Below are 16,606 nucleotides of genomic sequence, written 5' to 3'. Positions count from 1 at the left end.
CTCTCTTTTTCAGTTGAATGCTTCTTACGGAAGGGAAGTTTATTTTGTTATCTTAAAGCAAAGGACAGGTACACGCAATTCAACAGCACCCATCAGAGGAACAAAGCTGTGAACTACTCCAAGCTTCACAAAAACTGAATTTCACTAAAATTAAAAATCCACTAAAAGTTAGGGGAAAAGAAAGCCTATTGCATTAAAGACTGAATGAAACTTTTGCACATTTCATAACTCTTCTCTTCGGGGAAAAGAAAAAATAAAAGGAAGAGACTTTCAAAACTTCTCCGGCTCCTGATTGCTAAAGAAGTTCTTACCTATCAAAAAAACCCTTCATCTTAATTCAAGGCTCTTCACAGCAAAATAACTGAGTTTTAGCCTTGGATGCAAAGGTTTCTTCCATGAGAAAAGCATGAACAGGGAGGAAAAAATAAGGGCTTGTTTTTTGATCAAGAAACTAGTTTCACTGTTACTAGCTACAATACATGAAGTGGTATTTATTTATGCAATATATACAAGAGCAAATTGAGTTATTTGTGCTGCATCTCTGTGATGTTAAATAACGACAATTTAAAAAATAGCCAGAAAAAAAAATACAAACTCAGAAGATGTACTTACAAAAATCAAAATGTGAAATAGTTCAGAACACATAAATAAGAAATATTTCTACCTAAGTCAGTACCACCTTTCCATCTCTCCACTCCTCCCAGAGTACTTACTCCAGTAAAGATTCAAATGCTGGTTTCAGAGTGCAAGTGTTTAGGGCGTTCCTTCTCTCCACAGCCGTAGGTGGCAACCTACAAGAGAAGAATTTCAGAAAAATAATAAGAGTAGTAGCAGGTAGCAGCAACAAGGTAGGGAAACTCAGACAACCAAGACTAGCAAGCTGATTACTGAGTTAACGCTGTGCAAATGGAAAAATTTGGCCTTTGCTGGTATCACAAAGATTGGTCCTCTGATTGTGATACAATTATTGTCACTAGTAAGGCTTTTACTGCACAGTGCTGCTCCAAGGGCCCTCAGCTTCCCTTGCTAGGCAGCACCTAAAGCAGCCATAAGCAGAGGTTAGTTCTCAGACCTACACAGAGAGAAGCAGCACAGCTCAGCTGAATCACCCCTGCAGCCTACAAGACAGCTGCACCAGCACTCCCCAGAGAGGAGAGGGGAACCTTGTAGGGTGCTTCAAGGAAAATTAAATTGCATGAAGATAAGTCATTCCCTCATAATGAGGCTAGAAAGCCAAGACTTATATTTCTAGACACATTCCCAGCTCTGTGCTTTAGCTTCTTTAAGGAGAGCATGAAGCCCGGAAGGGAGGGTAAAGTTCAGTGAGAGCAAAGCCTGCATCTGGGTTGCATTAGGAACAGAAGGATGAAAACACCACATTAGAGCCACAAGTCATGCAGACCATTAAGGTTAATTGCTTTCAGTAACCTCAAGTTGTCATGTGAATACTGACACCGAGAAAGTATCCTGTGAAATGGATCAGCTGGTCAGCTCATTGCTTTCCAGCACCAACCTCACAGACAGCATTTTAAGCAAGATAGCTTCAGAGGTAACGGAGACCTTCTTTCAAGTTTTAGCACAGGCTCTCATTAGTCTCATAAACCTAATTGCAGGAATTTACCAGTGCAGGATTTGCTTATACAAGCAATTGCATATCACACAAATGAACTACATCTCTGATTTCCTAAAATTAAACACACTCGTTGCTCTCACAGCTGTAATTTTAACTCATATTTAACTCTGAGTTGCGCAACTTTGGAAGCTGTACATTCTTTCAACTTTCAAACAAACATCCTTTCAACAATTCTCTGCTTTCTACAGACAGCCACAGTTAAGCGGCCATAAATATTAAATAAACACTGGAAATATGAACAAATTCCTTTGAGCAACCTGATCTAGCCGTAGAAGTCCCTGTTCATTGCAGAGGAGTTGGACTAGATGGGCATTAGAGGTGCCTCCCTACTCAAAACGATTCTAGGATCCTTTCTGCCAGACATGCTACAGTTATGTTCCTAACACTCAATGGGCACAATTATACAAAGACCAGTTGAACTGAGGCTATGGATTTCAGACTCACTCCCTCCCACTTGTCCAAAAACCAGAAGGAAAGAGAAAAACCAACACAAAAACAAAAACAAGACCACACACAAAAAACACTCAGCTGCTGAACTTACTGGGTAACTCCACTAGCCTCACTGGAAGAAGGACCCCTCACAGAAGAAGTCTGTCCATAAAAGCTAATCCTGCAAAAGGGGAAATGGTGTAACACTGAGGTTTGCTATATACAGAAACCACAACAGAGAGCCATTCATATCAACTGTATGCTCTAAGTGAGATAAACGCAAGTAAGCCAAACACTACTGTTAAAAGCCATCACGATAGTCTTCATAACACAAACACAACTGTCAGCCCTGGTCACACCAGTGCAAACTCCCATGGAAACTCAACTTGTGCAATAAGTTTAGGTCCCAGGCCACCTGTCCTGTGTGCCCTGGAGACAGCAAGGGCTCACCTTCCAGAATTTTGCCTATGGGACTTGGTAAGCTTCAGTTTTGCAAGAAAGTGCTCGCTCCGCATGCAGATATTCATTCTCTTGTGTGGGGCAGGTCACTCCCATGTCATTTATCTATGGTTGCAAGCTAACGCTAAACATACAAGGCAGGAGTGGACACAACGCAGACACGTGATGCACAAATAAGACCTTTCTCATCACAGGAGCACCTGTTTTCATGGAACCCAGAGTGGCTTCCTATCTTTGAGGACTTTAACTCTCCATAAATCTAGCTACACGCTGCCTGCTAGGCTTAAAAATGACATGAGAGGAAGGGTGACAGGACAGAGCAATCACATTCATTCCCTCACCGTACCCACAAAAAAAGCAAAACCAAAACCAAAGAACACATAACAGGAAAAAAAAAAACAAAAAAAAACAGGAACACATATACACCCACAGTAATCACCCTTTCTATCTATTACTCATAGACAACCGTTTTTGCAACAGCCATGTATCTCATACAGCCATGAGGGTATTAGCACTATAAGTGAACAAAGTGTCACCATACCAGTAGAAGTTATTTCTCCACAGATTTCCATGCAATATACCGTACATAACAGCAGCAGCCAGGATGAAAAACAGAAGAATTCGTTTCATGACTGGTAGACCTGAAATAAGAAAGAAAACAAGAAATTTAAATCCAAGTTACAATATCAAAATGAACTTTCATGAAACACCTTGCAACCTACGGAAGGAAACCACCATTATTACAGCCATTCTCCATCATCACAAATTTGACAGGGGACCATTGCAATCTGATCTCTCAAAGTGAGTCCCAGTGACAGGAGTTGAATGCTGCTTTGCACCTAACACATGAACTTACTCTGCACAGTAACACAAATACTGAGAAAGGCTCACTTTATGTTCTCTATGAAGGCTGTGTAGAAAGACAGGCTCTTCCAGGGGTGTGTCAGAGCCGGAGCTCCACTTTGTCCACTGGCATCCCAAAGAAATCAGCTTCATGGGACAGAAGATAGCCTTTGCAGGTCCCTGTTCTCCTCTTCCTTCTTACCCCACCCACTGCCTTTTTCATAATTACGCAGCCAAACCAGCATGCACGCTCTGCAGGATGCAGATAGGCTGACGCCGATGAATCTGCCACAAATTGCTGCTGGCTTCTGAAGGACTACTGAATATTCTTAAAGTCCGGTTTTGGTCATTTAAAGCTGCACTGAAGCTGCCTGCTCACACCCTCACGCCCTGCTCATTCTCCAGCTCCTGACACAGGCCAGGCTTCACTGCTTAATAAAAGAATAACACTACATTTATGCACAGTACAGCAAGGGAGAGAAGTTAGGACCCAATCAGTGGAAAGCACTTAGGAACCGGTAAGTTTTGGAGAAAATGTTTGCTTTTCAAGTCAAGTTTTCACCTCATTGCACAGATTAGTAAAACAAAACCAGAGAAATACCAGAAGCTTGCGCTCCTACAGACACGCAGGGGGAAAGTTCTGCATTGCTCACATCTTAACAGACTGAGCTGCCCTTTCAGGAGCTATGAAAGAACCGTTGTTGCTTAACCCTCTTCGAAGTCCAAAATAGACATGCTGGCCACAAATTGCTGTGGAAATTTACTTGAGAGCTATATCCTTCTATTATTTTGACCTCTCCCCTGTCACAGTGAGGGAAAGCAGGTTCGGTGCGCACGATGCATAAACACCTACTTGCACATTTATGTATTTTAAAGCGAAGGTGACAAACAGCTCCCCAACAGGAGCAGGCCATATCCAAACAACCATACTGCTGTGTTTCCCAAAAACAAACCCTTTGGCTTTCTGATGTGGATTTCAGGGGCAATTTTTTTAATTCCCTATTCCTTCATAGAATATTTAGAGCTGCTGCCATTTTAAGCTTGCACTTAAGAGCACGAAGACAACAAAACCCGAGGTATGAGCAATCCAAGAGATCTATAGCAATATGTTTAGAAGTTACAAAGCAAACTACTGCCATTCACAGATTCCACCCTGAAGAAATACCTATCAGTGACCCATTTGTCACAGTGAGTGCAGAAAGCCAACAACTTCCTTATTATTTCATTTTGTTTCTACATCCTTTGCAGAGATTGAACTGTAGGGTCAGCGGCAAGGTTTTATGACAGCGTCCTCCACTAACAAAGTCATACAATGAGCAAGCTATATTCTTATCAATCTCAAGTATACCCCCCAGGGCTGTCGTGCTCTCTTCTGGATGGAATACCACAGGAGGCAGTTATTACCATTTCAACCTTTTTTAGTCAAGTCTCGTTAACTGCACCAAGTGGCTCATTTACTTGGAAAATATACTGTTCTGTTTTGTTGTTTGGTGGGTTTTTTTTTTCTCCATATAATTGTTGGCATTCTTGCGTCCTCCTACTCTGCAAATAATTGCTAAAATATACCACTCAGGTGGAAATCAACAGTTTACATTTTACCCCCTAATTCAATCAGTTCAGCTGATTGTATCACTGGTTTCCCCAATTCAGTGTAAAGTGATAAAGCTCCATTAACAGAGAACCTTGCTGACAGGTCAGACTAAGTTGCATGTAACAAAGACAAGGCAAAGCTACCCAGTAAAGGAGCGCTTAGCATCAAAAATACTGTTCATAACAGTATTATTTACAGAAAGGAAAAAAAAATGCTCCTGTAAAATATTTACAAAGATATTGATAGAGTCTGCAAAGCATTAGCGAAAATAATACGTCATCATGGTTCTTCAAACAAGATCATAAGGAATCTGTAACAGCTTTCAGCATCTTATGTAGGACATTCATTCTGGCACGTGCACACAAACGTAGCATCATTAAGGGTGTTTCTAACTCAGCTCTTAGGAACACAGAATGGCCTTTAATTACATAAGTGTCTCCTCACCATCCCATCCCCCGATGCCTGGCTTCACTCAGGGCTTTGAGGAGACAGCTCTGTAATCAAGGAAACCCTTTTTTAAGTGAAGACTTTCTTAACCTGGTTTAGTAAATAGAAACGTTGCCTTGTTTGCTGAAGAAATTATGAGTTTATTTTTAAATAGTGACAGTGTTTTCCCTTCCCCTTTTTAAAACAGATGACTGTTACAGAAAGTTAGACAAGGGAAAACAAACTTCTGTGATGCAAATATTGCACTAGAAAATTCCCACAGTCAGAGATGCAAGAAAACGGGGAATTGGAAAGATATGCTTTGGTTGTAAAATGGAGTCTTGTTCCAGCTTACCTATTACAAGACTAGGCATCTAGATTTAAGTTCATCTATCTAATTGACAGAGCTCATGGTGCCCTTAGGTCAAGGTTGACCAAGGTTAAGTAAAGCAAGAAGGGCAAATCTGGAACTCAACTATTCAATTCTCTCTTCTTTCTAAAAAGCCTCCAATGGCACACGATGACAGATGTGTGGAAGCCAGCATATCAGCAAGCACCTGATATGCACAATGCTAGTTTCCTGAAAGCAAGCAAGCAACTGGATGCATAAGTGCTTTTAAAAAAGAATAATGATAGCTTTTCAACAGGAATCTAACTTCTGCTGCTCAACTTCCCACCCTAGCCAAGACAGAAATGTACTGACAGAATTCGGCAAGACCAACAGTTATGGAATTAAGAGATCTCCAGGATCAGCCCACACCTCCTTGGGACAGGAGGGCGCTCTCCCCAGCTCCCCACCAAACCACCATGGGGTGCACTGGGTACATGGAACATCCGCTCTATAAGCCTGGAGGCTCCTTTTTCTTCCCCTTTGTGGAGGCAGGGAATCAAAATCCTTGCCAGAAGTGCGCCCTTATTTACACTAGTATTTACTCTGCTACTTCAGTAAGTGCTGTATCTGACAGGAGCCAGTATTTCATAGCCTCACGCACAGTTACACGTGCAGTTGATGGAGCTGTACTGTAGGGTAAGGACAATCATAGAGGCAGCTACAGCTGATTGATCAAACAACCACAGGATCACGTTATGATCGCCTTCCTTCCTAACTCCTATAAAGCCTTCTTTTTACTTTCATGCTTAACACTAAACTGTTAGCAAAATAATGCTAGAAGCTTTGCCATCCATCCCAGTTATTTTACCAAGAACCCTTGAGGATTAGGGAAGTAAACCATTAATAAATATCTAACTAAGAAATGGCTGCTACTACATTAAGTACTACTCATAACAGTCTTTGCTCCATACCCAGTCTTGTGACAGTTTAACTTCTTGCTGCTGCAATTAACTGACAGCATGAAAATCTCAGCTCACTCAGGCCTCACATTCCTACCCTTGTAGCTGTGGGGGAGGAAGGGCAGCGAGCTTAAAAACATGCGTTGAGTAGACCTTGCAATTTAAAGGGACAGTAGGGAAAAAAAGAAAAAGAAAGAAGTGCTTGCGATTGCCAGCCCTGCAGTACTGTTTCCTTTTGGTCAGCACGTACAGGTGATGAAACAGCCCCACAGCAGAATGACAAACAAGCCACCGTTCTCACATGATCATTTTTCTCAAGTTGAGCTGCCAAAACGCGGGCATATGATGACACATCTATGTATTTCTACTGCTACATCTATACATCATTCACCATTAACTCTTCCAGCTCTTGCCTTTAGCATGTGCAGCATAGTTCATTATTTCCCTTATTTTCCAGGAAATACCATAACAGACAACAAAATAGTGCTGCAGCAGTCTTAAAGGTACTGAAATGGTTGAGTCAGTCTACTGTCTTCCCTTACACACTTTCGGAAGGAAGCTTCTCATCATTTCCAACGCTCCCTTTCAATGTTAGTTTATTACAAAACAGAATTCCTCAGAAATACTAAGTTTAAATTAGAAAGGCAGATTGGATTACCCCAGCAAAGCGACTCTGAATTAAAAATACATGTTTAAGCCCGTAGCAACAATAATTTGGTTTTGGAGTGCTGAGTTTAAAAGTACCTTAAGTGGAAAAGACTTCTGACTAGCCTGCCCCTCCTAACACAAAAATAAAGCTGTTATTCTTCCTCTTGAAGATCTGAAAAATCACACCATAGGACTAAGGTTTTTCTCTGACAAAATGGCACTGGGGACTTCCAACATCAAACCATGTGTAGCGACTGAAGATTCCACCTGTTTCCAGAAGATAAGGCATTTTCAGATTCCTTCTGCCCTCATCTCTCTCACTGATGGTCTAAGCAGTAGAAACAGCACAGAAAAGATTTTTCTGACTCTGAAACCTAGAGCCTTCTTCCACACTCCTACAGCACACAGAACTCACCATTTACTTCCACAGCATCCCAATTACTTTGGGAAGAGATGGTCATCTCCCAGAGAAAGAATGGGTTTCGGAGCTTCCAGTAAAGCTTGCTATTTTCCAACAGCAGCAGAAGATCTGGAAAGAAGTAGCAAGATGGTCTTCTCTCTAAGGACTCAGCTACAGGCATAAGTACTTTTTTTCCCCTCGCCAAAGCATGCCTGCCAGCTGGATCAAACAACAGCTGAAGTTGCTGTTCCCTGTATCTTTCATAGTCAAGTGCCATTTCGGTTCACTTCTCTTGAAAATCTCCAAGATTTCTGCATCACTTTTGCTCTTACGTGATTCTCCAGTCCTACTTACATGCCAAGCGCCTTTCCCAAGCAAGAATATCCTTCAGCTAAAATGTGTCGATAAGGAATTCAGGTCCAGTCAAAACATCTATTGTATTCTGACCCAGCAATCTTCATTGACTTATGTGGGACAGCTGGTGGAAGAGAGAGAGGTTGGCTTCCTTCCAGAAGTCTCAGGCAGTCCCTCCTTCCAGGTAGGCCCAGGGAAGGGCATAGTTTATGGACACAGCAGACAACACAGCACCCACACCACACCCAAACCATCATCTCCAGCCTCACTCAATTCATCCCCACCAGCACCTTCAAATACAGGAAAGCAGGTATGGTGGCATGATCCAGCCAAACCCAAGCCCTTGTTCATTTCAGACAACACCTGTAAAACATGAGGTTGTAGCCTCTCTTTCTCTCACATGCAAGAGACACAAGCCATAAGTTATGCTATAAACAGGGAAAATTCAGCAGAAACTTCCAAAGGCATACACGACCTGATTTACTCTTGGCCTTATCGCTAAGGCCCAGGCTCCTGCTCCTCCCTCCTGTTTCTCCACAGTCTGTTCAGTGACATCAGCCCTTGTCTACTCCTCTTCCATCTGCCTGGGCACTCAGCAGTGTTTTTAGGTGCCCTGCAGCAGGCATAGGAACAGAAACAATGAAAAGGAACAGGGCAGAGAAAAAAAGAGGTTGCTTTCACTCTTTGGATTGTTAGTTGGAAAGCAAGACACACATAATAACTGACCTCAGTCTTGTACATGTGTGAGGTCTTTTCTTTAGACCTACTCAAAAAGAATATGCCTCTCAGGCTGCTGTGATCCTGTGCTCAGGGGTACCAAGCAATTAGTGATGCACACTGGTTCACAGACATATTGCTTCGGGGTCTAACTATGTTGAATTCACTGCCACTGAGACCAAATACCTGCTCTAGAGATGAAAAAACAGCAGTGCAAAGCATGAGCCAGAGTATCCTGCCAGAAAACCCTGATGTGCGAAACACAGCAGAACACAGGCATCAGCTACCACTGAACGTGCCCTTAAATAGTAACAGCATCTGGTGCAATGGTTCCATGACAAGCTAATTAGCCCTGCTGAGAGGCAGAAAATATTACCTCCAGCTTGAGACTACAGTGGGGTTGGTAGGTGACCCTTCCCATCTGAGCTAATATTTTGACTCAGGTTGACACAGGTCAACATGGAGCCATGCTCTGTAGCACGGTGTAGATGTAATCAAAACTGAAAGCATCAAAGAGCCAGTTGGTTTGCTGTTTTCAAATTATTTTTCCCATCCAAGAAAGAAAACAATATTCTGTAATGTTCTGAAATGGCTTAGGGCTCATTCCAACAGGTAACGTATCTTCTGCAGCACAGTTGAACATTGCTAATTTGGGGCTACAAGGCAGCCCTGGGGAGATCCAAATCCAACCAGTGGCTTTGGAGGGGAAGAAGAGAAACAGTAACTCCTGGATTCTCATCTTATTGATACTTTCCAAGTATCATATATTTTCAAAACCTTGCCGATAGTCACAAACAAGAATAAGATCAAGTCCATTGTCTCAGCTTCTTTGCCTATGATTATGCCCCTAGATAAGGGCTGTCAGGATAAGCCCAGTTTCTGCAAAAAAATACACATAAGCTGGAAACAGATTTTCATACACTTTGCCTGTCCTGCCCCTCCACAGGCCTTCTCCCAAAACTTCTCTTTATTATTTTTAAGTTCTTCCTGGGCATTTGAATGCTGACAAGAACTTATCCTCATGCCCAGCAGCAGTGGAGCTCCAGTGCAGCACAAAAAACCTCTGAGGTCTGTCAAAAGCTAATCTATAACCTATGCAAAGTCCAAAGCACATATAAGCTGAGCAGAAATAGTTCTGCTTTCTCAACTCCCAAAGCTTTAATCAGAGCAAACACTATAAATCCAGTTCTAACTGCATCTAAAAGTAAAACAATAATAAAAAATAAGAAGACGCATTAGGTAGCACAGTCTTGATGAGAAGATCATAGAATGGCCCAGGGCTGAAAGGGACCTTAAAGATGATCCAGTTCCAACCCCTCTGCCATGATCCAACCCACCAATCAGGCTGTCTAGGGCCTCATCCAGGCTTAACGAACACACCCAGGAATGAGGCATCCACAGTGTCTCCGGACAGCCTGTTCCAGAGCCTCATCACTATCTGAATAAATAATTTCTTCCTAATATCTAATCTAAATTTCTCCTTTTAGTTTAAAGCCATTCCCCCTTGTCCTATCACAATTAGGCTGTAAAATGATTTCCCCAGCTCCGCTATACTCTCCTGGATTTAATACCTAAGGCTTTAGCCAGCCTTCAGATGGACTCCCATTTATATATTACGCATTCTAGGTGTCAATGCGTACCCAATAGAACAAAACACAAACGGAATGGGAGGTCTGAGTCCATGCAGGCTCCTCCCACGCTCTGCAGGGCCAACATGGCTCCTTCTCAGCCCATGTTTTCCCTTTTCCTTCAGATCTTCTTCCAGAAAGACTGGAATATAAACAAGTCTCGCAACATACTCTGGGGGCTGGAGTTCAAGTCCTTTTCTCCTCATACCTCAGCATGCAAAACTGAAACTGTTTCTGTTGCTTAGGACAGCTGCTCCTCCTGAAGAAATAAAGCATGATAGTTTTGGCTAGTTTTGCCTCTCCAGGCCCTCATAAGCGAACAAACAGACAAAAGAAAGCGCACATATACTACACAATGCTTGAGAAAACAGAAAACAATTAACAGAGACAAACCCCACCACAGCATCACTTGCTCGTTCACAGCCAGTGGTGTTGGGTCAGGAGTGCCTGCAGAATCAGAGGCTCAAGGTCAAGTCCTTTGGTTACCCAGATAAAAAAAAGGTAGGGAGAGGTAGAAGGGGAAAAAAAAAAAAAAAAAAAAGGCTGGAAATAGCCAAATTAGGCAGGTCTCAAGATGGTCCAGTTACAAACTATATCAGATCACCAGATTTTCCCCAGAGACCATGATCAATCTAGATAAAGAAGGAACAATCAGAGCATGTTACCATCTGTATGATACATGCACATTCAGGTACACCTGTCTTCTAACAATACCTAGAACGTTCAAAACACCCAGCTCTGGTTGATTTGGAGCTAGGGACTTAAAATCCCAGCTCTCACAAAAGTGACTGGGAAACGCACAACTGAATCTACCAGTCAGTTTGTGGAGATTACGTTATACAGATTTGCATGGAATAAGTAGGCAAGCAAATAGGTGTGAGCATGTTTGTGCTAGCATACAAAATGGAAGCGTCATCTTCACCGAAATAATGCACAGAACATACATGCAGTCATAGCCCCAAGAAAACTGTGGTCACTGTTTTTCACCGTGCTGCTTTCAATCTTGCCTCAGCTGCTTAAAAACAACAATATCAACAAGCACCACGGACACCCCCACCACCAAGAGCTACCTTTTTGGGATGGTATTTACCCCTAACAGCAGAGCTGGCACGTCAGTCTGTTGTGGAGCACCTGTGCCAATGGAGAGCTCGGAGAATGTAGAAGCAGGAATGTAGCAAAACAAGTCAGTGAAAAGCATAAAGCTAAATTAATTGAGGGAGTGGGGGGATGGAGGCAAGTGGTAGCACTCACCACGCACTGCTAGCAGGTCCTGGGAGCTTCTCAGGGCAGTGATCCTGACAGATCAGAAGTAAGCAAGTTTCGGGACACCAACAGTTTCAGCAGCTTCTTTGATAACACGAATGCCTGACATTCCCAGTACTCTCAATTCAGCACTGCAATGAATATATTAACGTTGCCTCTGGGTCATGAAAGTTAATCGGAAAAACTCACCTCAGCTGCTTACTACTGAAAACTAAATCCAAAGAGACACTGTGAGATAGAAGTTCAAATATTGCAAGTATAAGGGTTTTTTCCAAGAGCTCTCTTTACACGTAGCTTCATTTTCTTGCCACTAAAGCTTGAAAATGTTTCCAACAACACCACACATGGTAAGAAAAGCTCAAACAGCAACTTCACAGCTGAGACTGCTTTGTGGGTGAAAAGTGTTTTTGAGTGAACAAAGAATGGTTGTACAGGTAGCTGCAGAGTGCCTGTGGGCTTTTAGTGCTTTGCTTCATTTCTTCAATGATTGTACAGGAAAAGCCACCAAATACAATTCTCCAACAGTCCTTAACCTGAGCACTTCCACAGCTACAAGATTCATACCACAGCTGAAAGACGTGGTACTAAAGAACACGTAACGCAGAATGTGAAATCTTACTGACATTTGCTGAACGGGAAAAGTTACAAAGAAGTCTACATCTCAGAATAAATTCAGTTCATATCATAACGCGTTCTTCACTCTTTAAGATAACAAAGAGTGAAAAAATGATGTTCTTCAAAACCCATGAGCTTTCACTGATGTAGCCATAGCCGATTTCAGCATTAGGAGTACCACTAATTGCATGTTTCCTCAGACAACACCGAAATCAAATTCACAATTAGAACCCAGGGCAAAGATGCGGGCAAAAAGACAAATTCAGAAGTGGAGTTGTTCACAGCACAGCTGTGTTGGTTGTTACGCAGGAGCTCAGCTCTTAAAGAATACTTCACAGAAGTTCATTTACATGTTTCTGTGTCATAGTTACAGTGGCACAGAGCTATAAAGCGACACTACAACAGCCAGTGCTGCAGTGCTGACTGTTAGGGGCAGTCAGCCTGCGCTGGCTTTCTCTGCCCTGATTTATGCACCTTTGTTTCCTTGCCTGTACATAAGGAAAGCTAATTACCTCTGATGGTAATCTTCAGTTGCCATCTGTCTGAGAGGAAAGCTGCCTAAATCAGTCAGTAGGGAATGCTGGGAAGGCTTATATGCTTTCCTCAGTGCTACACAGAGATCCCTTCTTCCCCCCAAAACATAGATATTTACATACAGCATTTGTTTGCTTCTGAAGAGGAGAGTCGCCCCTAAAATCACAGTGGCCCAGAGGAGCGTTTCACCCTACCACACACTCTCACGTCCTCACAGTCCTCCTACTCCTACCATAGCTTCAATAGCTACCACCCCTGCTGAGAGCTGTGGGGCACAGAACGTATGCAGCCAGCTCTCTTGGTGGGATGGCTGCAGGCGCACTGTCCTGTCCTTCCCACAGCCCCCCACCTTCACACCCCGTGCTCACTGCCAGTCATCAGCTCCCGGCACAGCTTTCACTTTTCACATTCTCAGCCAGTTCTGGTCTGCTGGAAGCGAAACAGCACCTATCTCTGCTGTCTGATTCTCGGTTTCCACAGCTGTTCAAAGCTACAACAAAACAAGCAGGAGCTTTCTCAGGGCTGTGATATTTTTAACCATATTAGCGGTCCTTTCCTACCTGATCTTTGCTAAGCATCAGATTTGACCAGGGCTGTATGCATACAGTCTCCTTATCTGAAGTTAAGGGCAACAGGTGAGCCAGCCCCATGACGGCACACAGCTCACCTCCCTGCCAGTCACAGCAGCACCATGGACATCCCTGATCTGCTCCCCTGTAGCCAAACCTGACTTCACAGCATATTCCTGCAACAGCAAAATCTGATGTTTGTTTCAGCATACAGCCAGAAGTCTCCGGAGCAAGGCATGCTGTAGGTAGAAACAACTGCATCATCTCCATGTCTTTTCCTTGCTGCTCGAAGCACGCTGAGCCCAGCTCAGCTTCCAGCATCACCAAGATCTATCACATTGCTATTCATGCACGGCGCAGAACGCCATTAGAGCATGAAATGCAGTACAGTAATAGGCCCTTCGTTCTGTTACAGCACACACTCTTGGAGCATGAAGTGAAATTTATGCAATCATATTCTGCATGCATATGCATCTACCCTTCCTTTCTTTCCTTATAGAGCTTTGGAGCCCCTTTGGCTAATTTCAGACAAATGTGCCAGGAGATCAAGAACTTCATGTATTTGAGACCTTCTCAAGTTATGCGAAAGTTAGCAAGCAGCTCTTCAGAACAAAGAAACCCTCTAAGCTTGTCTTCCATCAAAGATCAGAAAGTCTGATTGCAAAAATACATCAGAAACTCAGCTACTTCTGCTTGTCACGTAATCGCGTTGCAGAGATGTCCAAATTTCCTCAACACTGTTGCCTGAATTTAAAGACTTTAAATGCCGCTTTCAGCCACTTACTAAGTGGCACTGGTTGAGTTCAGTCATTCATTCCACTTCCTAAATAAATAAATAAAAATCAGACACCAACCAGCATTGGTAATAAGAAATAAGCCCTGTGAAATCCAAAGAATAAGATGCATGCTCTATTTTACTTCAGTGCCCTTTCCAAGGAAGCTCTGAGCGGCATTCCTCATTTGAATTAAGAATCTTTAAACACAAAAACATCTACGTCCCAAGCTGAAAACAACCTATGGCACGTCTTCAACGCAGAACGAATGAAAAGAGCCATTCCACTTAAACTGCTCCAATTAAGATCACAGAATTACAGAATGCTTTGTGTGATGAAGTAACAGTATTTTCTTAACGTGTTTTGCAAGAAAAAGTCAGTCTTAAGAAACTGGACAAGTGTTATTTGCACTGCCAGTACGTGAACCAGCTGTCTAGGTCACAACTCAGCATACACACCTGGCCTGTGCTCCACAACACAAGCTGAGCAGCATGGGCAGGAGAAACACACAGCTACGTCAGATCCATCTGCCTCCAGCAGCAGCAGCAGGAGATGCTATTTAGGGAGAGCACACAGCGGACACTTTGTGGTCCGTTCCCCTCCTACACATGCAGCATTGACAATCGCTCGGCAGAGGAGCTGGAGGATACATCCTTGCCCACCCATTCTAGCATCCTTTTGTGAACCTGCCAACATCTACGGTTGGGAATTGCACAGCGAAAGGAGAGGACAACCACCAAAGGAGACTGCAGAGACTGCAGTGGTACTGCAACAATCAGAGCTGCTGAACCACGTGGCAGATCGCTACCGAGTTCCTCTGAGAACTGGGGATTAAAACCACCACAGGCAGTTACAAAACTAGTGGATGTAGGTGGGAAGGACAGCCCTACACAGCCTTCCAGATCCTCAGCTGAGGCAAAAATTGTCTCCTCATCTCATTAAATATTGCAAAATGTCTGGGCAAGTAGAGCGAGCTGTAGTTTTCCCTTAACTCTTTTCAGTGAAAAACAGGCTTTTCCCAGTTAACTGAATGAGAAAGCAGTAACTTGCCTGCACGCAGGGCATGACCAAGACTAGCAACCACACGCTAGCAAGCCTTGTGCACGTTCACCGTATGGACAAATCCTAACTTGCTCTGATGTTTCATCAAGTGGATTTAATATTGTGTCTCCACTTAATCTTGTGCAAATTTTATGTTCAAACAAACCCTACAGGGTATCTCTCATCTACGCCACTAACCCTGCTCCTGGTTTCAACTCCACACATCGGCTTCAGACTATCTGAAGCACTGTGGAGATGGAAGCGATAGCGTTTCCAAGGTGCTCAGACGTGACATTGATGGAGGACATAGGGAGGCAGGTTCAAGAACCTCAGAGAAACAGGAAATATCTATTTTAATTGCCAAAAGATGAGTAAGCTCGTGGTTTCATTCAGCAACAGCAGTTCTTAAGCCGTCAAGTACCCTCCCCACTTCCCATTACAGAATAAAAATCTGCAAGTTCCTTCCCTTTTGCATCCCCCACTTCATGCTGGGGTGCTGGCAGGACCCTTTCCCTAAGCAGATCGTTTCTCCCACACAGGTCATCACGTAGCCAAAAATCTGCATCAGCACAACACAGAGCAGCAAAATGAGTCTGCACAGAAAGGAGCTGCATAAGTCAATACCAACAGTGGAAAGGAGGAAAAAAGATGTTTGTAGCAGAAACGCAACCTCCATTCCTTTCTCACTCTGGGAAAAGGGGCTCCTCCTCCTCTACCCCCTGTATATCTTACACAGGCACACACACATCATTTACTATTGAACAGCCATTCTGTATGCATATTTCCACTGCCTACCTCTGTCAGGGCTCTGTCTGAGCTGGTGGTACGTCCCTCACACCACTCTCATTTCACTGCCGGCCACAGGGCTCCGAAGAAGGTGGCAGTGCAAGCAAGCAGCACCAGGCTACTGCTGTGCGAGAGACGCACCAGCCTGCAGATCCAGCTTAACAAAGAGCTGCTCCAAGCTCTGCAGCAGCTGATCTTCATTTCCACATCTTCATCTCATACTCCCAAGGGTGAGAAAACACTGTTATAAAAATGAGTTGAAGGGCCTATGGAAATCCAAGACTGCTACTCACTCATTTCCCAAACAGCTTTCTGTTGGCTGATGGCCCAAAAGAAAGCAATACTGCTAATGGTAACTTGCACTCTGAACCAACAGACGTTAAGAAGAGCTTCACTGATTTAGTCAGAACTTCATTTCATTCCTGCCTGGTCTTCAAACCAGCCCCTTGGTTACTCCATCCCTCCTCCTAAAGGAGGCAGGATCGGCTTTGTGGCTTCTCAAGTTTTCCAGCCCTTCCTCCCCAGCCAGAGCACATGAGGGCTATTCAACTTTTTGCCTTGCTCCTCCTGGCTCCCCACGGATGCTGGAATGTAAAGAATAGCTCCA

At 43.5% G+C, this 16,606-nt stretch overlaps 1 protein-coding gene across 33 annotated transcripts in view; it reads right to left on the bottom strand.

Moving 5' to 3' along the window:
- The window catches only part of ST3GAL6 (ST3 beta-galactoside alpha-2,3-sialyltransferase 6), a 45,418-nt gene that overhangs the window by 24,696 nt on the left and 4,116 nt on the right, over window positions 1–16,606 (bottom strand). For 10 of the 33 annotated variants that reach the window (NM_204479.2, NM_001396133.1, XM_015295693.4 and 7 more), the window contains exons 2-4: window positions 3,063–3,162; window positions 2,175–2,243; window positions 714–791 (exon numbers count right to left, since the gene is read on the bottom strand). In NM_204479.2, the coding sequence (NP_989810.2) occupies window positions 714–791; window positions 2,175–2,243; window positions 3,063–3,151 (236 nt within the window). In that variant the 5' untranslated portion in view covers window positions 3,152–3,162. Of the gene's footprint in view, window positions 1–713; window positions 792–2,174; window positions 2,244–3,062; window positions 3,163–3,243; window positions 3,383–3,412; window positions 6,404–7,734; window positions 7,849–8,073; window positions 10,678–11,669; window positions 11,813–16,008; window positions 16,452–16,606 lie in introns of those variants that run through there. The other 23 variants (NM_001396127.1, NM_001396135.1, XM_040703247.2 and 20 more) reach the window with 11 other exon arrangements.

The sequence above is a fragment of the Gallus gallus genome, chromosome 1, assembly GCF_016699485.2.
Source record: "Gallus gallus isolate bGalGal1 chromosome 1, bGalGal1.mat.broiler.GRCg7b, whole genome shotgun sequence".
In the NCBI taxonomy this organism is placed as follows: Eukaryota; Metazoa; Chordata; class Aves; order Galliformes; family Phasianidae; genus Gallus; species Gallus gallus.
The sequence above is the reverse complement of the archived record's forward strand: the minus strand, read 5'-3'. Positions and strand labels throughout refer to the sequence as shown.